The 24,982-nt window shown below is 42.0% G+C and overlaps 1 protein-coding gene across 4 annotated transcripts in view; it reads left to right on the plus strand.

Annotated features, from left to right (window-relative positions):
• Positions 1-24,982, plus strand: part of Itgb6 (integrin subunit beta 6) — a 121,357-nt gene that overhangs the window by 40,148 nt on the left and 56,227 nt on the right. Inside the window, exons 2-7 of one of the 4 annotated variants that reach the window (XM_051166118.1) lie at positions 7,216-7,297; positions 7,913-7,964; positions 8,509-8,584; positions 9,266-9,345; positions 12,695-12,899; positions 13,667-13,913. In XM_051166118.1, the coding sequence (XP_051022075.1) occupies positions 8,524-8,584; positions 9,266-9,345; positions 12,695-12,899; positions 13,667-13,913 (593 nt within the window). In that variant the 5' untranslated portion in view covers positions 7,216-7,297; positions 7,913-7,964; positions 8,509-8,523. Of the gene's footprint in view, positions 1-7,215; positions 7,298-7,912; positions 7,965-8,147; positions 8,227-8,270; positions 8,392-8,508; positions 8,585-9,265; positions 9,346-12,694; positions 12,900-13,666; positions 13,914-24,982 lie in introns of those variants that run through there. The other 3 variants (XM_051166120.1, XM_051166119.1, XM_051166121.1) reach the window with 3 other exon arrangements.

Raw genomic sequence — 24,982 nt, forward strand, 5'->3', positions numbered from 1 at the left:
TGCCATAGCAAACCATTTGTTTGGTACATAGACAGAAAAAGTAGGAGGGAGATGGAACTAGGGAAAAACACACAATGTGTCTCCTCAGAGGCCCGTCAAAACAAACTTCTATTTGCTGTTTGTTGTTGTTGTTGTTGTTGTTGTTTGTTTGTTTTTTAAATCTCATCCTGAGTTTATTTTACAAGCAAAAAGCCAGAAAGAGCTCAGACTTCAAAGTAATTTCTGGTTTCTGAGGAGGAAGGGTGTTCAAGGAGCCAATGCTCAGCTCAGGGAGGGTATTTCGTGTGTGCCTAATGGCCTCCAGTGTGGGCAGGTGGCAGGGAAGCATCAGGACTGAGTTCTTAGAGCTCAGCCCAGAAAGTGCCAGGCTGAACTCAGTGCCTGGCTGCCCACCAGTGACTGCAACTTCCGCTAAGGGGCCAAGCAACATGTTTTGTTTCATTTTGTTCAAGTCATTTGAACTAAACTTCACACAGAAAAGGAATAAGGAATATGGACCACGGTCCAAGATGACACCTCTGTTTTCAGCAGCGTAAATAGCCCACAAGATATAGAAAGCAGAAAACAAATGGAAACAGTTTGAGCCACAGCAGAACAAGAACCCTAAAGACACAGAGGTGCTTTTTTGTTTGGTTTGGTTTGGTTTGGTTTGGTTTGGTTGTTGTTGTTGGTGGTGGTTTTTTGTTTACTTGTTTTGCTTTTTTGTTTTTGAGACCTGGTTTCTCTGTATAGCTTTGGCTGTTTTGGAACTTGTTTTGTAGAGCAGACTGGCCTTGAATTCATTGAAATCCATGTGCCTCTGCCTCTCATGTGCTGGGGTTAAAGGTGTGCACCCACCACCACCTGGCCAGAGGTGCATTTTTTAAATTCCTTTGCAGTCCTGTTTTCTTGTTGACATTTCTTTCTGTGATTCTCTTAGAATTCCATGACTGTCTCTTATCTGCACAGTGAACCTGAGCCCTGGGGGGAAGGGGGGAACCGGTGGGGAGGTTCTATGGGACACTGGCTTATCTTCAACTCTGTCCCAAGAGTACCAGTAGCAGTTGTGCAGCTTCCCAGGGTCTCAGTCTCTTTATCTCATTAAAATCACCTCATTAGTTTGCTTGATTTCACACACACACACACACACACACACACACACACACACACACACACACGACCCATAGCCTCCTAGCCAGCCTCACCTCTCATTACAAATGCCTGATATTCCACCTATAGTTCCATATTGTAGGTCCCTTATACTCACCCATTTATAGTTTGGCTTTCTAAGGTTCTAGTTCCACACAGTCAACCCAGTCTTAAAACATGGCATGGAAAATTCTAGAAATAAATGAATTTTAATATTTAAGTCGTGAACCATTAAGAATAGAACAATAAAACCTTTCACCATCTTGTTTCTTCCCACCCAGGGCATGGATCGCCCCTTTGTCCACTGTATCCATATATTACATGCTGCTCATCCATTATTTCTCCTAGTTATAGTAGGTCATGGTATTGTCATTCTTGTATTTAAGAAAGTCTTATTTTACTTTAAAATGCCTTCTATGAATACACAAGAGTGATGCTGGGATTTTTTTTGTTTTTGTTTTTGTTTTGTTTTGTTTTGTTTTTGTTTTTCAAGACAGGGTTTCTCTGTGTAGCCTTGGCTGTCCTGGACTCTATTTGTAGACCAGGCTGGCCTCGAACTCACATTGATTCTCCTGCTTCTGCCTCCTCAAGTGCTGGGGTTACAGGTGTGTGCCACAGCACCTGACTGTGATGCTGGGATTTAGATATGCAAAGTGAAGCCAAAAAGAATTGCCTCAGGTAAAAAGGTGGAAATTCTCACCTTAGGGACAGAAAAATATTGTATCCCATGCTAGCTAATGTCTATGGTAAGAACCAGTCTATTTGTGAAACTATGAAAAAAGGGGAAATCTGTTCTAGTTTTGCTATCACACCACAAACTGCAAAAGTTAGAGCCATGCTGTGCGTACCTGGTTAAGACAGGAAAAGTGTGAAATTTGTGAACATTTATACAGGAAAAATTACAGCATAGGGCTTTGTACCTTCATGATTTCAGGGACTGCTGGGAGTCTTGACACTTGTTCCCTGCAGATAAGGAGGACCACAGTCTAAAGACAGAGAAGGAAGTGAGTGACTTTCTTGGCTAAAGGACAAAGTTTCCTTCAGGACACTTGACCTAATGGGCTGGCTGCTTGTGGGATGATGTGGGAGTGCTGCCTTGCTTCCCTTGTTAGGATAGGGCGGTGGGCACAGCATCTTCAGGAAGCAAGACCCAGGCTTCCCTGCACCTTACAGCTTTGAATTCAGACGAGCATCACCGTGGAGGCAGCGGAAGGGATATTTACTGGGACGCCCCTTCTACCCTTCATTTTCTCCTCAGTCCCCCCTCTTCATTTCTGTACCCTACATACGAAGCTTTTTGTCAGCTTTCATCTCAACCCACACAGGGAGCGTAATTTCCCTTCCCCTGATTGTATTCCGTACCCTCCCAAACAGTTTGCTTATTTGCTCATCTATTTACTCACTATCTCTTGAGTAATTGCCCTGTCGAGGGTGAAATACTAAGCAATGAAAACATACATTTCATTATTCTGCCCCATAAACACAACTGACTACTTACGAAGTGCTGCGCATTGTGCTACTCACTGGGAACAAGAAGATTAACTAGATGCAATCGCTTCCTGCTGCCTAATCAGAATTCAGTAAATGTTCATTGTGTAAATTAATGCCTTGTAGAAAAAAAAAAGAAAGAAAGGAAGGAAGGAAGGAAGAAAGAAAGAAGCTCATAGCCCAGTGAGGCAGAAAGGCCAGTATTCAGACAAGTGCAAGCAGTGGAAAGGGATGTCCTGAGACAATCCAGAAGAGATGAGGATGTAAAAAACCCTGAGGTCTCTTGGAGACCAAGAACAGTGAGCTAGATTAGGCAGGTGAGAGGTGGATGAGGGCCTGTAGGCAGCAGGGCCCAAGTCCACAGGCCTGGATAGGATGAACAGCACGAACAACAGAGGGTTCCTACTGAGAACACAAAAATAAATACCCCAGGGTAACTGCAACTCTCCTGACGCGGGGTGGAAGTATTTATGTGAACCAGCACGTTGAAAATCCAATTCAATTCAAAGGTATTCAGTTTCACAAGCCCAACTGTGTTCCCCCAATGCTCTCAGGACCTTGCCGTCTGCATCCAGTCAGCAGAAGGGTGTGCAATAGTGTGTACCACTCCCTCTCACATCCCATGTGCAAGAGCAGTCACTAGAGTTCTCATAACCACATAAGAAGAGGAGGAACAGCCCCAATGCCCTGTAAGAAGAAGAGCAGGTGTTTGGTGGCAAATAGAACCCCAGCAAAGAGTCTAGGGACAGGGCAGCTGGGAAGCTGTTCAAAACCCATGGTGCCAGTTCTTACACAGGGACTGACACTGGCAGCCCGAGAGATTTGTGAATAGACCGCTCAGGAGCCTGGGATGCCTCTGGAGGTGGGCACCACTCACTGGTCAGGCTATATTATGAGGCGCAACCTTACGTGTACAAAATCTTTTCTCCCAAAGCAATGGTGAAAAAGTCCTGTCTGAAGAAAGAGGTGTGGACTGGAGGAGATTTATCACAAACTGGGAGGGGCCAAAGGGCCCCTGGGGGTTCAATGTACTATGCCAGGCTTGTCATGGATTCGTGGGTACTGACGGAGACATGCTATGCTTGTGCCAGAGATAAAGGACTTTATCGCTCACAGCTGTCACAGAGGCCAGAGTGTCAGCACTTTTGTTCACCCATCTCCCAACCTCGGTTCTCCCAAGATGACACCAAAGGGAAGAGAGGCCTATAGATGGAGTAAGCTGGGCTCTGAGACAGAAGGCCTGAGTTAGAGGACTTGAGCCGCACGTAATGAGCAGTCAGCAAGCGTGCCTGCTGCCTCTTGCTAACGTTGCAAGGTGTATGCACACCTGGCCCTTAATCTGGTGCTTTCAAAGCGGTAAGCAATTTTTCGACTGGCCTGAAAGAGAGACTCTACGTCTCTCTTCAAAGGCTGCTCAGTTTACATTCTTGGAGTCCAACACAAGGGCAGCCATTGCAAGAGGTATGGAAACATGAGAGAAATTTGTTTGCTAGCAAACGCTCTTCCTCCTTAATAAGATGGAGCAGAGCGTGCCTAAAATAGCAGTTTCCTTTGTTCTGTGCTGCTCCCCTGACTGCTAGACAATGCTGGGCCCAGGCCTTCATTCTCAGGGCTCTTTACTGTCCATACTCACTTCCTTGGAGATCTCATTCAGACCCCTGTATTAGAATATTTTCAGCCACATAGCTGTCAGTCCATGTGAGCATATCTGATGCTAGAGTTTGTACTTTGACATTGTCCCCAAGTTCCAGATTTCGATGTCCAGTTGTATTCAGGGCGTCCTCTGGGGTCGCAAACGTGCCCTGTTTGATGCTCATCCTCCACATGAAAGCTCCCGTTGCTCCTCACTAACCTCTCAGTCATCAAAAGCATCGCTGCTCAGTGTCGTCTCAGGCCGCAGAAGTTTCTTTCTTTTATATTCGCAACTAATCCTTGAACACGGTCCATCTCCAAATACGTCCTGAAGCCAGGCGCCTCTCTCCTCACATATCATCAACAGCCTAGTCCCAGCTAGCATCGTCTCTGCCCGCGAGACCACTCAGCATGCTGCAGTGCATTCGAACGCACTTGAAGCCAGCAGGATTCTTTTTTTTTGAAGGAAGTGAAACCACATCGTTCCTTTTGTTCTAACTTTCCAATGAGATCCAAGACTGTTTAAAATAAAATTCAAGTTCAGCTCTGCGGCTATCTTGACCTCCACCACGACACAGGATCACACTCGTCCGTCACCCCACACTTTCTCTTTTCCCTTAAAAAGTACCTCTTGTGAGGCTTTCTCAAACTGCAGTGCTTTGCTGTTGGATAGCCAAATCAGAAAACTCTCTTGACCTCCTTAAATAGAATACACTCCTCTTCTTCTCTTTTACTCAGGCAGCTCTCTGTCTGATTCTGTTCCTTCCTGGCCCAGCCTAAAATGTACGCTCTCTAAATAAAAAGCTTGCTGCATTTCCTTTGATTTTATTCTACTAATATAACCTCTGCTTCAGGAATATATCTGGAGTTGGAGAGGTAGCTCAGTAGTTAAAAATACTTGCTGTTCTTGAAGAGGACCTTGGTTTGTAGCTCAGACCCACACGGCAGTTCACAACTGGCTGTAATTTCAGTTCCAGGAGGATCTAATGGCCTTGTCTGGGCTCTGCAGGGACTGGGCACACAGTAAATTTATGCATATGAAGGCAGACACTTATACAATACAATAAAGATACATAATATTTTTTTAATTTAAAGATTAACATCTGCTTTGGGAAAAACAGAACAGTTTGCTCAAAAACTGAAACTGCCCCCTCTGGGGAGACAGCTGAGCAGATGTCACCAAAGCCTGACAACCTGATTCTGATCCCTGAAATCCACGTAAAAGCTGGATGCTGTGGTGCATATACACTTACACTCCCAGCACTCCTATGGTGAGGCGGGAGGCAGAGACATGAGTGGGCTGGACGCTCCTGGGCTAGCAAGCACTGAGAGAGACCCTGCTTCAACAAGGAAGCAAAGAACAACACCCCAAATAGGTGTCTTCTGATTTTCCATTCATGTCATCACACATGTATATCAGCACTCATACACACACACAAACACACACACACACACACGTAAATAAATAAATGAAATTAGAACACAGAGAATATTAGAAAATGTGAGCATTAAAAACAAACATTGGGCCTATCATATGGCCCAAAAGTCTTGCTATCAGGCAAATATCCAGAAAAAATTAGACCATACACTGAAGAAACACCTGCACTTGTGTGTTTATAAATGTCATACCTTTAGTCTGTTCTTTATAGCAATATGAACAGATTGGAACTGTTAAGGGAAATAAGCCAGGTGCGGAAAGGCAAACATAAATACATGTGCTCATATATATGGAAAGTAAATAGTTGAGCTCAAAGAAGTATTGAATAGAAGAGTAGAGCCAGAAAAGGGTGGGAGGGAGGGATGGAGAGATGATGGTTAAGGGGTAACAATGTGCAGTTTGTGAGGAGGAATAACATCTAATGTTCTAAAACCCAGAAGGACAACTTGGGTTGACAATAATTTATTGACTGTTTTAAAATAGCTATCAGAGAGGGTTTTGAACATTCCACGAAGAGAGGATATATTTTTGGTGTGATAAATGAAGTTTCTGGGATAACAGATATGCCAGTGACCTGATCGTGTTGTGTACAATCATTGAAACCTTGCAATCTACTTCAAGACACATCCAACTATTATGTCAATTAAAAATAAGAGTATATCTTAAAGGAATGTGTTTGATGTAGCTGGACTTGACTACTTTGTGGTTCTTTTTCCAACACTTTATCTCCCTGTTTCACCCCCTATCTCTAGATATACCTTCTTTCTTGTTTCTTCTTTGCTTGTAGATGGTCTTTGTGGGTTCTTCTTTTTCCCACCCTTTGTCACCCCAGTTTCACCTCTATTGTTAGATAGAAGAGAAAGAAGGAGAGAGAGAGAGAGAGAGAGAGAGAGAGAGAGAGAGATCCCTGAATCTAGTTTCTTTGAGAACAACTACTAACAAACAGCAAGCAACACTGCCCCCCTTGTCCCCCAGTGACCAAAAACCATTGACACCGCCTCTCAGGACTCTAGCACTTGTATACCCTCTGACAACCTCCTAGAATTCCAAAAGTCACACAGTTGCAGAAAGTATCTGCATCTGGCAAAACCAGATCTCTGCTAGAGCATGAGGCAAATCATAGCTCTAGTCAGCAGCGTCCCCCATATCCCACACCTGGGACTAAAAAGAAAACATATTCTTATAATATTTCTGTGTTTTTAAAAGAAACCAAAACAAAATTGTCACTACAATTTGATACAAAGTAAATGCTCAGAAAACGCCCTCTGGCTGAGTTTTAGAATGGAGGCAGTATCATGGATGCAGAAAGTCATGCCTCCACCGTCCCTCAAGTTCACCCACAAATTCCACGTGCTGTGGCATTTTCTTTCAAAGGCCCATCTTTCATCTCTACAACCTGGATTCTTGCTGCGGGAGTCTTTCTGTTTTTCTCCCCGGGGTTTTGTATATGATAGAGTTAAAAACTGAATATAGGCTTCTGGGGAGAAAAAAATCTAAGTAGTCTATAATTTGTTTTTTTCTCTTTACAGGTTTCTCACTCTTGCCTAGAAACATACCTTCAAAAGATAGTCTCCCAGGACGTGAGCCCAGACACAAAGGAGCCTGCCTAAGGTCAGGTAGCTTAGAGTGGCAGCTCACTGGATTCTTACATGCTTGTAGTTTCTACAAATCGCAAATGGCCACTGAACTTGTGTGGGGCAGGGGTGGGGGCAGGGGCGAGGGGGGGTGGACTACAGACCTCACAGATTTTCCCAAGGCTGTGCATGTTTTAAGGTGTCACTCTTTCATTTAACAACTAAATGATTCCTATGTGCCAAGCCAGGAGCTGGCTGCCAGAACCCTTGCCTTTCTTTTCTTTTTTTTTTAAACCTTGGTTTTTGGCCACATTTTGTTTTGAGATCCTGGTACTTGAAGAGATGCTCAGGACCTTCCCGGTGCCCACCAAATGCTCTGTGTGCTCTGCACCCTCGAATAATGCCTTAGAAATAGGAATTCCGAATCTTGGCTGTTACTATTTCTCTTTTTATTGTTTCTGTTGTTGTGCTGTGACTCTCCTTATTTTGATCTAGTTGGTTTTCATATACTGTGTTTCTAATATATTTCAAAGAATTAAAATTCTATGCTTGTGGGGGAAAAATCTCACATAATTTGAAAGATAAGAAAACTGTTTTGTTCTCCTTGGTCTAACTTCTAATTTGACTGTAAAACAATGTTTATTTTTTTCAGAGGTTATTTCAATTCTCTGAAGAGGCTCTAACATGAAAAACAAACATCTCAGGTATTTTCAGTTGGCTTTTTTTTTTTTTTTTTAAGTTTCCTTACATTGAGCTTAAGTCCTGGGTTTTGTTTTTGTTTTTGTTTTTTTATATCCTTACTACATTAAATTAAAATTGTTATGAAAACCATGCATTTCAGTTGGCCTTTTGACAGCTTATTGATAACCATTTCACTAAAGAGACTAATTTTCTCTAGGATACAGTAAGACTAATAGAACTGACACACACAAAAATGTCTCCTGCATGAGTCTCCCCACCTTCCCGGCGAGTGTACACCTGACTTCCTTATAAGGTGAATGAGGAAGTAATCATGTTGAAGTTGCTTTTAAACACAGCTTTCTGCTTTGCTTGTCCAGGTAGCTTCTGTTTTCATTTCAGTCTTAATGAAAGCTTTTGAATTCACAGCTCAGGTTACTTTTCAAAGCGGGTATAAGTAGTTTTACTTTTTTTTTTTTTTTAAACACTGCAAGAAAGACAATCACGGCCTCGCCTCCAGCTTTGGTCTTGTAACCCTGAAGGTAATTCATTTTTCATCTGTCTGCACAGTGAAAACTGAACCGAATGGGGATTGAGCTGGCCTGCCTGTTCCTGTTACTTCTAGGAAGGCATGATCACGTCCAAGGTAAGACCGAAGCTCTCCTGTGTGCGTACTGCTCTCGTTCTGTGTTTGACAAACTGTCATTTGGTTCAGAAAGCAGACTTGCAGTCATTTCTCATTTGATCTGTCTAATGGCTCTCTTGCCACCGAGGCACTTTAGCAAACTATAGGCAGACTCAGGGCATTTCTAGGTGCAAGGTAAATAGATACAGATCGCACGAGCGTTTTAGTGAGGAGAAGCAGACAGCTTTACTGCACAGAGGAACTCTTGGGTGTTGTTGTAATAGTCACTTCAGAAGCTTGAATATTTTGTTGTATGGCAGGACCATCCACTTGGGAGTCATAATCTTGAAAGTAGATAAGGAATTCAGAAGTAGAAATGCCAAATGTATAAGGGAAACATTTTTAGTGAGTACAGACATGGTTTTGAAGTCAGGTGGCAGGTGTTGACCGGGAGAATAAATCGGACGATTCTGTTCTGCTGAGCAGTTAGACAAAAGAGAGCTAATTTCTGTCTACATGATGTCGGTGTTTCCGATGTGACAGGCACAAACTGCAAACTTTGCTGTGAGTTACTAGCCTTTAGATGATTACATTTCTTAAGTACGTTTTGACACAGCTTTGCTCAAGGAAGAAGCGTTAGACCCGTAAATGGAATGAATGAGCATGCTTTGACTGGTGTCTCTTGCTGGCTTTTGCCCTTAGGTGGCTGTGCCTGGGGCGGTGCGGAAACCTGCTCAGAGTGCTTGCTCTCGGGACCTCACTGCGCCTGGTGCTCCCAGGAGGTAAATCACTGGCTATCAACCCAATTTCTAACAGCCTCTCCGAGTCAGTTACCTTCCTCCGTGAAAGCTCTCTCTCTCTCTCTGTGACGTTGAATGAGTAAACAAGGTTGAGAAAAGTGTGTGAATGTCTGTGTACTTGTGTATTCTTTGAAAGCAATTTACTGAAGGAATGGATGTCAAATTATTATTTTTCTTAAAATGTAGCAGCCTTTATTAACTCTGTCTAATTCTCTTAACTTAATTAATTAATTTTTATTTTTATTTTTGAGACAGGGTCTCACTACATAACACTGGCTGGCCTACAGCTCACTATGTAGACCAGGCTGGCCTGGAACTCACAAGAGATATGGCTGCCTCTCTGCCTAGCCAGTGCTGAGATTGAAGGGGTGTCAGCCATCTGGTTACTTGTCTTACTATAAAGCCTTTCTGGCTGGCTGCAGGTGTAGCATTCTGTCTGCATAATTGGTGGCTATGGAGATGGAGATACTGTCTAAAGCGAAGGAGACACTTAATGTTGATACAATGTAGTTCTAGTCCATCTGGGGCCTGTGATCCGTTGTGAGTCTGTGCTAGGTTCTTCCACCATGAAGGCAAAACTATGATTCAGGCATCAGCCTGTTCTCTTACATAGTAATGAACTAAGTGAAAACAGCAAAGCTCTGAAGCCAACCGGTAGGTCACAATATCCATTCTTGTGTGCCCCGCCCCAATCGGGGTCAAATGACCCTTTCACAAGGGTCACTTAAGATCATCGGAAAACACAGATATTTACATTACGATTTATAACTGTAGCAAAATTACATTGTGAAGTATCAATGAAAATAATTTTACGGTTGAGATCACCACAAGAGAAAGAACTGAGCCAGGTGTGGTGGTGCACGTGTTTAATCCCAGCCCTTGGGAGGCAGAGGCAGGTGGATCTCTGTGAGTTTGAGGCCAGCCTGCTCTACAAAGTGAGTCCAGGCCAGCCAAGGTTAGACAGAGAAAACCTGCCTCGAAAAACAAACAAACAAACAAACGAAAAAAGCCAAGATGAGAAACTGTATTGAAGGGTCTCGGATTAGGAAGGTTGAGAATCAGAGCTTTAAGGAAACAGGCCTTATCTGGGCAGAGTGAAATGTGGGAAGCAGTGTGAAGACCATGAGGGCCGTCTAACAAGACAGACCAAGGCATGGCCTGTGCTGTGATGCACAGAGCAGCTTGTAAAGGGTTCACACTAAGAAGAGGCCCTTGGCTTTCTGGATTTTATGTCCCACCTGTGGGGGGGGGAAAGAAAAAAAAAAACCTAAGTGCCAATCAAGACTTACCGATGCCAATGAAAGCCAAGTAGCATGCTCAAAGGGAAAGCTCAGAACTGGGCTGTAACTATTACGACCCGAATTCCACATTTGTTATGTACCTGTGGAGGGTTGCCTCACAGGCAAGACAGCACAAACCAGCTCACTGCCCCTCCACTGCCTCAACTGCTTAGGCCACAAATAAAATCCAAGGCAATTATACTCCTTTAAGGTCAGATATCAAATGCGGGGTTGAGAATATTCAACAAGGAACAAGCCCTTATACTTTTTGGACACTGTCTAAAAGGCAAGATTGGTTTCATGGCAGAGAAAAGAAACTATTGTATCGACCTAGAGTTTCTCTCTCTCTCTCTCTCTCTCTCTCTCTCTCTCTCTCTCTCTCTCTCTCTCTCTCTCTCTCTCTCTCTCTCTCTCTCTCTCTCTCACCCCTCCCCCGTGTGTGTGTGTGTGTGTGTGTGTGTGTGCGTGCGTGTGTGTGTGTGTGTGTGTGTGTGTGTGTGCGTGTGTGTGTGTGTGTGTGCACCCATGCCTCTCCAGCCCACTAGAGCTTATACTTAAATTCATTTCTTAGCACAAATAAGTGCTTCCTAAGGTGTTGCTGAGAGTTTTTAGTTGTAGCCAGCTAAGTGATGATCAAGTTTGTAAGACAATCATTTGTAGGGGCCTCTCCAATAATAGAAGCAGGCGTTAGTGTATCAGGGGTGGCAGAGAGCTGTGGCCATCCGAGCAAAGGATGGACAGAGCTTGGGGTAGACATACACTGCTTCTGCAGTTGAGACCCCTTTATTCTTTTGGCAAGGCGGGAGCACAGCTGCCAGCCATTGCACGGTGTTGGGGAGGGTTCTGAGGCCTTGCCCAGCCACCGTCTGCCTTCCTGACTTCATGGGAAGCTGCAGAGTTTGGTTTACCCAGGTCACAGCTGCAAATCTGTATAAGGTCTGATTGGCAGGTAACAAATTGTATTTTCAAAAATCAATTTCAGAAGAAGCGTAACTTTCCTAGTGGGCGAAAATAGCAGGAATGGCTTAGGATCCTAAGGGGCAAGGAAAAGATATGAGCATTAGCTTGGTTCTCAGTAGGCACTAACCTGTCACACCCACATGCACACATTTCTGAGCGGGTGCGCGCGCGCGCGCGCACACACACACACACACACACACACACACACACACACACACACAAAAGAGTCCAAGAGCCTCAGGAACAGCTTTGTCTAGCAGTAGCACCTGTTCTTTTCATGTCTTGGCTCCATCTTCCTGCTCTGGGTGCTACAAGGTCAGAGTGGCCACATCTCTGCTGTGTCTTACACTTCCCAGCAAACTCTCTGCATGGATCTGAAAGGCTGGGACTTCCTGTAATTCCAGGCAGGATGCAGACATCTTCTCTTTCAGCCTCCAAAACCGGGTGGGTGGGGGGCCCTAAAAGACCTTGAACTAGAATCCTCTAAGACACTGAGCTTAGAGACCTGGAGAAGTCCATTTCGGCGACGTGAGGCTGTAATCGAAGGGAACACATCAGCAAATAAAACCAGCGGAGTGCCAGGCTAGGAGATGCCAGGCATCCCACCCTTTAGGAAGCCACAGGAAACACCTCAACAGGTTTGGTGACAGACACACAGTGTTTCATAGCCCTAGTGAGTCCAGGAACCAGCCACTCATCCCGAACAAATAAATTCACAGGAAAAGGTCAACTTTGGGGACTCCGCCATTTAAAAGATCCACTCAGGTCACTGAAGAAACTTCACGATGTGGGTTTTAAAAAAGAAAAAACAAAACAAAACAAAAAAAAAACCTGTTAGGTGAATTCAACTGAATATAATAATACTTTTGAAAATGAGGCTTCCATTTTATTTTTTTAAGTTGCTGTCTAAATTCTCCATTTATTCTGCTGTCACATAACTCTGTCTGCCAATCACCACCTGTCATGTGGCGGTTTGATGTACCTTGCACTTACTTGTCTCCCAAAACACATTTTAAAAAATTAATGTCTGGAATCTTACAAAAAATGCAGATTGGTCTTTTCATTTTTATTTTATTTTTCTCTCCTTTTAGAATTTCACCCACCTCTCGGGAGCTGGAGAAAGGTGTGACACCCCAGCAAATCTTTTAGCCAAAGGATGTCAATTACCGTTCATTGAAAACCCCGTCTCCCAAGTAGAAATACTTCAAAATAAGCCTGTCAGCGTAGGCCGACAGAAAAATAGTTCTGACATTGTTCAGATTGCACCTCAAAGCTTGGCTTTAAAACTGAGACCAGGTATGATATGATTTCCCAGCACTGTGTCTGTGACTTGCTATGGGCTAATAGCTCTGGCACCCTATCACACATCATTGGTTAACTGGGATTTGCATTCCCCAGTCTGAAGGAAACTGGGAAGCATTAACATGTCTCTTCATTGCACTCCAAATGTGTCACTGAAGACACCTTCTCTGATGGTGACCATCTGAATTACTCAAATATTGACCACATTACTGTACATTTCTCTTTTCCTTCTTTCTTTCTTACTTACTTTCTTTCTTTCTTTTTTAAAGACAGGGTTTTTCTGTGTAGCTTTGTCTGTCCTGGAACTTGCTCTGTAGACCAGCCTGGCTCAAACTCAAAGAGATCCTCTTACCTCTGCCTCCGAAGTGCTGGGATCAAAGGCGTGAACCACCACTGCCTGGCTACTGCACATTTCTTTAAGGACTGAAATGTAAATTTCACCTCTCCGTTTTTGGGGTCACCTTTTCTAAAACCACACACACACACACACACACAAATGCAGCTTATCTTTCATCTAAATGGATGCTACTTCTCTTAAGGAGATATAAAATGTCCCAACATATACCTCCATCAGTTCTTCAAAACACATGGCTGAGAGATTTGCATGGATGTTTTCATTTGTAAATGTTACCAGAGAGTTTGTGAGATTGCATGCATCTTAATAGGGTCACCATGCAATAAAGTAGCTGGCTAGCTAAAGATTGGCTAGTTACAAATCACTTTTATGTTTATGGAGTTGCCTTTCTCATGGGGCATTGCAGGTGGTGAGCAGACTCTGCAAGTGCAGGTCCGCCAGACGGAAGATTACCCAGTAGATCTGTATTACCTCATGGACCTCTCGGCTTCCATGGATGACGACCTCAATACAATCAAAGAGCTGGGCTCCCGGCTTGCCAAGGAGATGTCTAAATTAACCAGCAACTTTAGACTGGGCTTTGGTTCTTTTGTGGAAAAGCCCGTTTCTCCTTTTATGAAAACAACACCAGAGGAAATCACCAACCCTTGCAGGTAAGCGGGTGAACTCCCTGGCATCCGTGGGCACTGGTTTCTATAGATGTAATCCACACGCCTGAGCTGCCATGCCAGCGGCTTGTTAACACGCTGGCATTCTGTCTCACGTTTGCATCTCAGCAATTCTCTGTGGCCTAGGTAGTTTCCAGCCGGGGTGGGGTCATCATAGCTCCATGGATCTAGCCTGCAGACACTGCATCGTCTGCCAGGTTTGCAGGTCGGGATGTAGCCTACGAGATTTCCTGTTTGTGGGTAAGGAGAGTTCGCCTTTTACCTTGCCTTTCACCACTGGCTGTACCAGACACACATACCAGTCAGTACCTCAGAGATCCTCAGTCCCCAGTGACTACTACTTCCTAGGGCTATTTGACACTTACCTTTATTTCCCCCCCCCCCCCCTCCCAAGTCTTTCTAACAAAATAACAGTCCTCTGACGCACTTTGGGAAATGTGGCTTTGGCTCATCACTGAGAGAGGTAGCCTTCACTGCAATTTAATTCAACAGGAAATGAGGCAGTGACTCTGTTATAATATGCTATAATCAGCCATTAAAACCATGTATTATGCAGGTGACGGTCAAGGGCCAATTGCTTTATGATGGCTTACCTGTACAGTCAGTGACATATTCAAAACCAAATTATTTAATATTCTTCTACTGGAAAAAAAAAAAAAAAGAGCTACTGTTTGTCCTATGCCAACCTCTATGCTGAACAGTTCATATAGCTGATCGCATTCCTTCTTCGTAATGATCTTTAGCCGGTCTTGTGTGAGTCCTGTACTCAGAGGAAATGAAAGGAAACTCTGATAGGTCAGCAATGTACCCATGGCCACATGAATAAATAAGGATTTCTGAAAAGATCTGGTATGGTCCTTGGCCTTTGATTATAATATAACACATAGACGTACACACACACATACACACACACACACACACACACACACACACACATTTACAGAATGTATGTTAGCATTTAATATTTTAATATACCAAAGGGAGCAGTATCTACAAGAAACAAACGGGGGTTATGTCAGTTTAGAACTTTAGATAGTTCTCAAAGGCCAGGCAGTGGTGGTGCACACCTTTCATGCCTGCACTCAGGAGGCAGAGGCAGGCAGATCTCTGAGTTCCAGGCTAACCTGGTCTACAAGGCAAGTTTCAGGACATCCAGGGCTACACAGAGAACTCTATCTTGAAAAACCAAATGAAAAAAGAAAGAAAAGAAAAGTAGTATAGTTATCAACTGTAATCTAACACAACCCAAAACAGTCTCCCCTGAAGGGAAATTCTTAACTGATTACAATTTTAGGAATTGTGTTTGGTTGCATGTAACAGAGACACTGGCTTAAAAGGAGAATTATTGCTCTTTCTTCCACATAGAGGTGTTGGGATAAAAGCAGTACAGGGCTTTCCTGCTGTCTGCTCAGCCAGTATCGGTGCTTTGGTTATGTCTTCACGTCCGAGAAGGCTGCTGGGACAGTAGCCATGCCTGAATTCCAGGAAGTAAGAAAAGAAGGAAGGGAAGTAGACAGATCAATAAAGATCTAATTGGTATGCTCTAAAAAGCACACAGCCAACAATGTTGTTTGATGAGTTTTTGGGTAGTTGAATGTGGCAAAATAATCAACATACCAGGCTTGTCACCCCTTGAAGGACTCTTCGTGTGCCAGTATCGTCAATTCTGCTTCCTCGGAAGTGACAGCTTTCTAATTCTATGGTTTAGATTCATTTTGCCTGTTCTCGCATCTCATACAGATGTAAGAATGTGTAGTTTGTATGCTTAATATCTGGATTCTTTTGTTCAACAAAATGCTTTCAGATTTCTTTGTGATTTTGTTGTGCACATCAGCAGTATGTTCCTCCTTGTTGTAACATCATACCTAGTCCTTTATGGATCCCCTACCATTTCTTATTCATTCTTCCATTGAAGGATTGTTGGGTTGTTTCTATGTTTTAGATGCTGTGAATAATGTTGGTATAACCAGTTACATATAGATCTTTACAAAGATATGTTTATTTCTCTTAGATGCGTCTGATGTGTATGATAGATTTGCCGAATTATATAATAATTTTTAAAAATGTTCTCAAGAAACTACCAGACTCTCTTGCAAAGTAGATGTGCCACCTTTTATTTCTAAGAACTGTTTGCAGGCTTTCCATGTGATCACATCTACAGCATCGTTAATAAATGATGGCATAAGTAGGATTCAACTTACTAAACTGTCACTTAAAAAAAAAACAGTCCTTTTAATCTTAGGCATTCTGATAGGTTTGTTATGCTGTCCTGCTGTTGCTTTAATTTGTGTTTATTGATTTGAACATCTCTTCATGTGTTTATTTGTGCTAATGTATTGTTTTGGAAAAGATCTTTTCAAATATTTTAACTATTTAAATTTTTTTTTATTATTTTAATAATATTGTTTTATAAGGGTTATTTTATTTTGTGAGTTTGAGTGTATGTTGAGTGCCCTCAGAGTCCAGAAGGTGGTGTCAGAACCCCTGGAACTGGAGTTGTAGAGTGTTCTGAGCTACCATGTGAGTGCTGGTAACTAAACCTGTGTCCTCTGCAAGAGCAGTAGTCCTCTTAACTGCTGAGCCATCTCTCTTGGCCCTCTTTATGTATTTTGGATACAGAATCTTTGTCTAATATGCTTCTCTGATTTTTTTTTTTTACCAGTTTCTACCTTGTATTTTATTATACTAACAATATTTCTTTTAAAATTTTTGATGAAGATCAGTATATCAATTTTTAATTTTATAGTTCATTTTTGTTGTTGTGATTGTTTCAAGAAACTCTGGCCTACTCTAAGGCCTAAAAAACTCTTCTATATTTTCTTATAGAAATTTTAAGGTTAAAGTTTTCATTTAGGCCTATGATCATAACCAAATAAGTTTTTATATTGAGAATGAAAACATTGAGATTCGTCTTTTGTTTCTACATAGACTTGGTTAGTCCAGAACTGTTAGTCAAGCAAGGCTTTCCACACTGAGTTAGCTCGATGTCTTTGTGGAAATCTGCTGGCTGCATGTGAGTCTGAATGTAAATGCTCATTGTGCCTTCGCTGGTCCCTTGACGCTGGATCCTGTAACAGTACATGCCTTAGCCTTCCTTACAGTAGCTTTATAAAAAGAGAAATTGGGAAATTGGTCCTTCAACTTTGTCCTTCTTTTGGTTAGCCTACATCCTTTGCATTTCCACATAGGTGAGAACCATTTCACTGTTTTCAGTGAAAACAAAACAAAACAAAAACCTTTCACTTTACTTTGTTTACATTATATATTCCTTGAGATTTTTAAATCCTCAGTTTTCAATAGTAATTTATCAAAAATGCAGCTTATTTTAAATGTTCATTTTTGTCCTAAACCTTCACAAAATCCTCTTATTCATTCTAACCTGCTTTTGTAGACTTCCGGTTTTCGAGTCATGTCATCTGTGAATAACAATGTCTTCTCCTTCAATAGCCATTCTTCTTTTCATTTTTTTTTCTTGCTTTATTGTGTTGGCTAGGATCGCTAGCACACTATAACTGATGTGGTGGAAGAGGACTAACTTTGTCACACTAACTTTAGGGGAAGGCTTCTGCCTCACCATTGGTGTACTGTCAGCAAGTGAGTTCTTCAACTTCATTTAGAAGATAAGAACCATCCCCTTCTCTCCCTGATTTAACACTTGTCTCCTTGTAATTATAAGTGAATGCTGAATCTTATTTTCCTAATTTAAGAAATTTGGCCAGAAATTTTACCCTAAATCTTATGCTTACTTACATAACCACATTAGTCCCTGAAAAATCAGGATTCTATTGCTGGATAGAAAAATGCTAGGTGGCTTTGAGGAATTCCTGTAACATGAGACATGTAGATGTCTAAGAAGAGTTATAATGACTCAAATGCATCTTTTAAAATGCCAAACAATAAGTGGTAAGGTGAGGCTGCCGTTATCAATGATCAGATCCATCTGTAAAGGAAATGTGTTACAAACACCATCTCATCTAATATAAAAGCTTCTCCTTTGCTTCTGGCTTTTTCTTTGGTAAAGCAAAGCACTCTGCACCTGCTGAAGTCTATGTGTAATGATTTGTCATAGCTCATAACCTCCAGCAACAAGTTCCAGTGCAGCCTAGTGAAGGGTAGGCCCATCAGGACCAAGTACTTCTGTGCGATTCATCCTGTCTCAGGTCAGATAAGATGTAGCGATTTGACTTACAACTGGGAAACAATGAGTATAGAATGGTACCAGGGAAATCATTAAAAGTAACAACATTGGATGACTCACCTAAATTGGGAGGCAACATCTTGATCTAGCAGTGAAACCTAGCTCTTATTCAAGCTCTGGAAAAACCAAAGTAGGTTAGCTCTACTATGTATGTATTTGATTTCGGCATTCTTCCTGCCTTGCTTTGTTTGTTTGAGACAGGGTCTAACACTGAAGCCAAGGCTGACCCTGAACTTGCCATGGAGCATAGCTGGCCTTGAAATTACAGCCACCAACTTGCCTCAGCCAGAGTACTGAGATAATTGGCCAGAGCAAAGATACTTGGCTTTCATTCATCAGTTTTTCAGTCATTCCTTTGTTTAAAAATTTTTACAGAGCCCTCAGGCAGTACGCTAAGTGTGGAAATATCAGGGGTGGGGGATCTGAACCCATTCCAGAAGAACTGAAGTTCTTCAGGGGACAGGCACATTGGATGACAACATGGGCTCCAGATCATGCCTAACATAGCCTTAGATGCATCATTTCTCCTCTCAATTCAGTAAATGGAGACTCATGATTCTAACCTCACAGAGTGGTTGTAAGGATTAGGTCAGGTCATGAATAGAAGTATTTGGCTTGACCTTGCTAAGTTCTCCATAAATACCAGGGGCCATTAGTAGCCACTAAGCATGATCAGAGGAGGCCACAGCACTGCACAGGGTACAGCTCATAGGGACCTAAAGACGATCATGCATTTGGTCTCCTGAAAGGCCTATATGTCTTGCTGGCTAAAGCTGCTTCTTTATTTCTTCCTGGAAACATTTATCTCTCAAGTTGTATATTGAAAGCAGTTTCTAAAATAACTGCAATACTTCATATTTTCTTTCCATTATATCTCTAGCTCTCTAAGTTCCTCTATCCAGCTAGCATGCCACACATACACACAGCAATATGGAACTCGTATTTCTTTTTCTTTTTCTTTTTTAATTTATTTTGAGGTAGGGTTTCTCTGTGTAGCCTTAGCTGTCCTGGACTCACTTTGTAGACCAGGCTGGCCTCGAACTCACAGAGATCCACCTGCTTCTGCCTCCCCAAATGCTGGGATTACAGGCATGCGCCACGATGCCTGGCTTGAAAACTCTTATATCTTAATCAAAGCAAATCTTCTAAGTATAGAATAAAATGTTTTTTAAGTAAGAAAACAATGAAGATAAGAGGAAAGAGCCTAAAGAGATTTGCAACATGCAATGGCGTTTGCATTTAGCCTCTTTACCCACATATGGGGATGAGAGTGACTCTAGACTAATCAAAACAGCAAATGAGCTCTGAACAATAAACATTCAAAGTAAGCATCAGTTTCTTTTCTCTCACTGATTCATTAACTCGTCTCTAGTTATTTCCATCTAGTGGTCTCCAAACTTTCAAATCTCAAGACTCCTTTACACACCTGATGGGCCATCAAGCTAGCTCAACAGCCAAATGCACTTGCATGCAAACCTGATGGCCTCAGCTCAGTCCCTGGGTCCATGGTAGGAGACAGTAGACTCTTAAAAATTGTCCTCTGACCTCACTCATGCACACATATCATAAAACACAAACATATTTACATATACAACAATAATATAAATAATAATTAATACCTCACCCATGTGTGGTATTGCATGTTGTTAGCCCCAGCCCTCAGTTGGCAGAGCCAAGAGGACCCCAAGAATAAGGCTCATCCGACCTACAAAGAAAGACTCTGCCGATGATGATGGTGATGATGGTGATGATGATGATGATGATGATGATGATGATGATGATGATGATATACCTCTAAGAGAGCTTCAGTTTATGTGGGTTAAACCTATTAATGGTTATTTATCAGGATATAATAGAACAAATAAGCATCAATTTGTTGATTTAATATTTATAAGAAATACCACATATTATTTTATAACATTTTATTACACTATAACATGTTTTAATAAACAATAACTAACTTTCAGAACAAAAATAACCAGCAAGGTTTTTGTTCTCAAATAGAGTGATAGTTAGCCCACATGTTTGCCAATCTCTAACGCAGCTGGTTTAATGGAAGGCAACTGGATTGCTACAGCCACTCATCCACTATTGTAATGTTTTTGATAGAATTCCACGAAGGAAGTCCAACCTCACACAGAAATGTATTTGTCAAAGGAGAGCCTCGCCAGACAGCTATTTCCGATGACTGTGTGCACTGGTGTACTGTTACAGTAGAGGAGGCGACGGTGACTGTGGCAGTGCAGCATCAATGAGCAGTTCCCATTGTGTTCCACTGCAGTCCGTTGATCCACTCACAGTCTTACTGCTCATGGTTTTGCAATGCGAAACTGTGGTCATTTGTAAACTATGAGCTCACTGAGTTGTTCAGATCTTCCAGGATCCATGATGTCAAAAGGCATTGCTTGTTAGTATCACCGCCAGCCTCACCACGTGACTGTTGATGTACTGGAAAACTTTGGGAGTAATGTCAGTCTCATAAGTAGCAAATGACCAATCCCCTCAAATCCAAATATTCTAGTGGCCTCAAGTTTTGCTGTTAGCAGCAAATGCCAGCATTTGTGTTCTTGAAAATGACAGTCTTGCTTTGTTCGTTGTTGAGAACGCACCTGCCAAATATTCAAGGTAGATTAACTTAAGTTTGGCTGTCAATCATTCCTTAAGGTGAAAATGATGTTCCAGGAAAAAGGACCAATTCAGCTGAATCGGCCAGATGCTTCCTGTCTGAAGTTTACAGGGCTGCAGAAATGCTTTGTGCAACTCTCCATGTGTTTAAAAAAAAAAAAAAAAAAATGTATTCTGAGATGCACAGCTAATACATGGATGATTTGTAGTATTTCCTCAAGGACAAACAGGTGAAACCAGCATTTCCTCTTTTGTTATGCCAAGTGCTTCCTGAGAAACCCCCATCAGGACACTCATTAGAGCTTGATGCAACCGCATAAAGAGAGGCCTCAGCCCCACTATTGCCCTCCTATTGGCAGTGAAATGTGTGAAGAAGAAAAAAAAAAAAAAAAAAAAAAACTACAACAAAAACAAAACAAAGAACCCAAACAGGTAAAAAAAAGAAAAGAATGGAAATCATTTCTATCAGAAAGAGATGACTTTTGGTATATGTAAGGATAGTCTTATTTTATCAGTATTTGTTTTAAACGTTAACAAAATGTACGTAGAACCTCTTAATGTTGTGGTTCATTATTATCCTGTGTCTGAAATGCACAGCCATTGTTGTATTGGCCTCAGAATTGCTCATCAGTGAGAAAAACCTATTCTCTTGGTTTTTGTGTTTGCTTGTTTTTTGGGTTTTGTTTTGTTTTTGAGATAGGGTTTCTCTGTGTAGCCTTAGCTGTCGTAAACTCACTTTGTAGACCAGGCTGGCCTCAAATCACAGAGATCCCCCTGCCTCTGCCTCCCTGAGGGCTGGGATTACAGGTGTGCGCCACTGTGCCTGGCTCCCTTTAGTTTGGATGCTCAGAAGGTAGCATCCAATTGTGCCACTTAATAGAGACAGATCTCTGAAAACACAAGGGTCTGCAGCTCAGTTTCCCAACTCTGACCCACCTCTAATGTTCGGCTTTGCTCTCCCTACATGTTCCCTATCATTTAACCAGCTAAAGGAATAATATTGAATTTTCACCCGTTGTCCAAAACCATAGAGTTCTCACAAGACACTAAAGTACTTGCTGCCCTGACACGAGGACCAGACCTCAGATCCCAAGACGATGCAAAAAGCTAGTGCTGCAGTGTATGCCTGTAAACACAGCACTGGAGAGATGGAAGTGGGATGATCTCCAGTGGTTACTAACCAGCCAGTCCAGAGGTCCTGTCACACACACACACACACACACACACACACACACACACACACTTGCATGAGCACTCACACACTCATGTACACACACACACACACACACATATATGAGTGTCCTCTAAGAGAAGCTAGTCTAAGTGGCACAGATGCAAATTTCTCATATTCAAATCAGTGGCCAGTTCGTCTATTCCAGAAGATACTGCAGTGTGATACAAACCAAGAAATAGCCTCAAATTGAAAAAAAAAAAAAAAAAATCAGATTTGCCATGAATATTTAGGTCTCAGGGAAAATGCCAGGCTAACATGACTATCCACTTCCTGTTTCATATAACCTTCACAACAACTGTGTAAACTGGGTAAGGACTCTGAGACCCAGCAGAGCTTTGTGGCCCCACCTAAAGACAGGTAAGTGCTTTGTAAGTCTGTTCCAGACACATTGGCTACTGCCCCGCAGCTTCTCCAGACACTATGGGAGCAATGAGGACACACAGTGAATTATCTGCATCATTTAAAAACATTTAACTTCTTCCTTGCATCACACTTTAAAATACTTCTTATATTTGAGAGTAAAAAAATGCATAAAAGTTTTAAGGTGTACATCTAAAAGATAAAACTAAAAGACAAAATACAAAGAGATTAGTATTAAGTGAGCACACAAAACCAAAAATAAAATCTCCCAACAGAAGAATAAGCAAAGGCTATACTTGTGCCAATTAATTGAAAAGGGTTAAAAATAAAATGCCACTAAGGATGGACAAATGTTGAGTACTGGTCATTAAAGAAAAATGAACAATAACATTCAAATGATGTCTCTAGCCAACCAATTGCCTTGCTTTTTCTCCTTTCTGTTGTGAAATGGAATGGCTTCAAACACTAACAGCAGAAACAGTAGCTGATGAAAACTATCTGAGAAGGGGCATATTATTGTGGGTCAAAAGGCAACCCAGAAAAGCCCCCATCAAAGAGTATTTTTCTAAGCAAAAAGAATGGCATAACTTGTAAATGTGAACACAAATGGATCTCTCTACTATTTAGTTACAGAAAGATTTTTATTGCCACTTTATTTAATTGTTGATTTTTTATTTTGACAATCTCATACAATCGCATAATACATTGTGACCATATTCACCCCTAATATCCTCTTAAAAACTGTCTCACAGTCCTGCAGAGCCTTCCTCTCCCCAACTAACTCCCCTCTAATTTCAAGTTGTGTGTGTGTGTGTGTGTGTGCGCGCGTGCACGCATGTGTGCAGGTCTTGTGCAAGCAGCAGTAGCTGCTGTGTGTTCGTGATGGCAGTGGCATGTCACATCTAGCTGACAACATTTCATAGTGCACCCGTGCTTTATTTTTAATAAGCAAACTTAGGAAACAACCACGATGCAAATGACCAAAAACCCTGGTATTTTCATGTAGTAGAATATTACTTCAAAATATAAAGAAGCAAGCCTTTAATTTATACAGCAACATTAACGAGTCATGTAGTAACAGTAGCAAGTCAGAGAAGCCAGAGAGATATCACCTATCACTTTAATGGCAGAAGCACAGCCTGAGAGATATGATGTCAGGTCATAGTGCAAACGCCATAGACTGCTGTTACTAATGCAAGATTCTGTCACTCAGTATATCCTGTTGATACAATTAAAAAATGTGTAAGATGCCACCAGGTTATTTATCTATCTATCTATCTATCTATCTATCTATCTATCTATTTATGTTTTTTTGAGACAGAGTTTCTCTGTGTAGCTTTTGGCTGTCCTAGACTCGCTTTATAGACCAGGCTGGCCTTGAACTCACAGTAATCCGCCTGCCTCTGCCTCCTAAGTGCTGGGATTAAAGGTGTGTACCACCACGCCCAGCACCACTAGGTTTTTAAAATGAATTTTCAGCAACAGATGATGATCAACCCAACTGTGAGACAGCTCACAACTGTTAAAATTCTTTCTTATTCGCTTCCTTAGATGTTTGTGTAAAACACACATTTTCATTAGTGAACATTCGTGCTTATATTTGCTTTTATAAAAAGAAAGCATGATTCTAATGATCTCATTAATCAAGTCCCTTCTCTGTCATTGGATGACACTTGCTCCAGGTGTCTCCACACAGCTGAAACAATAGTCAAACCTTGTATGTTAGGAGAGCACAGAAGAGAGAGGCTCAGAGGCAAGCCTGGGCCACATACACTCAATGCTCTTGCTGTGTTTCCTATCCCATTGGCTGCCAGGGAGTCTAAAAACTCCCTTTGTCTGAGGGAGTGGAACAAAGATCAGGAGGGACCTTCTGTGGCCAGGGCATCTGTTCTGGGGATGGCCATCTCAAGACACTGGCCCTGTGCCAGTCGGTGCGAGGCTCCTCAAACTAGCCTGTTCTTTCCCTTGGGAACACAGAGTCTGAACTTCTTTCTGCGCATGTCTACTGAGAAAAAGATGACCATCTTCATGGACATCAACATTCTTGCCCCCGTAAGATAGATCCCCAGTCGTGCAGTTCTGTGGCCCTATCGGTTCTCATGACTCATGGTACTGATTGATCTGCAATACACTGGGCATTTCTTCAAAAGGAAGTAGGTGCCCATGAGCCTTTGTTTTAGTTAATTGACCGATAACCACCTTTGTTTTATGTGTCTCTCAGCTTAAGGCCATCTGATTTAATCAATATTGTTGATGCATCACCATTGGACTATAACATCTGAAGGAAGTTTATTTCTATACAATGTATATCACAGCCTTGTGCCTAAGAACACTAGACAGCATTTCAGTATTAGGCATGTGGCTCATTTCAAATAGTGAAATCGTCCATAAAAAGCAAGGAAAATGAAAAAAATAAAAGCAGATGGCACTTGATAGACCATCAGAAGGTCGCTTGTTTGGCTATGCTGTGTGTGCTGGGCTGAAGGAGAAGCAGGGCCTCCCCTTGCTGGAACTCAGCTAGGAATTTGCATAGGGAAATGCATTTGTTTTCCTCTGTCTGCTCACATCCATGAACAAGAAAACGATACTCCCACTGGATATAGACAAGTTATTCAGCTATGTAGGGAGCTGAAGGAG

This window comes from Acomys russatus, chromosome 24 (genome assembly GCF_903995435.1).
Source record: "Acomys russatus chromosome 24, mAcoRus1.1, whole genome shotgun sequence".
Classification (NCBI taxonomy): domain Eukaryota; kingdom Metazoa; phylum Chordata; class Mammalia; order Rodentia; family Muridae; genus Acomys; species Acomys russatus.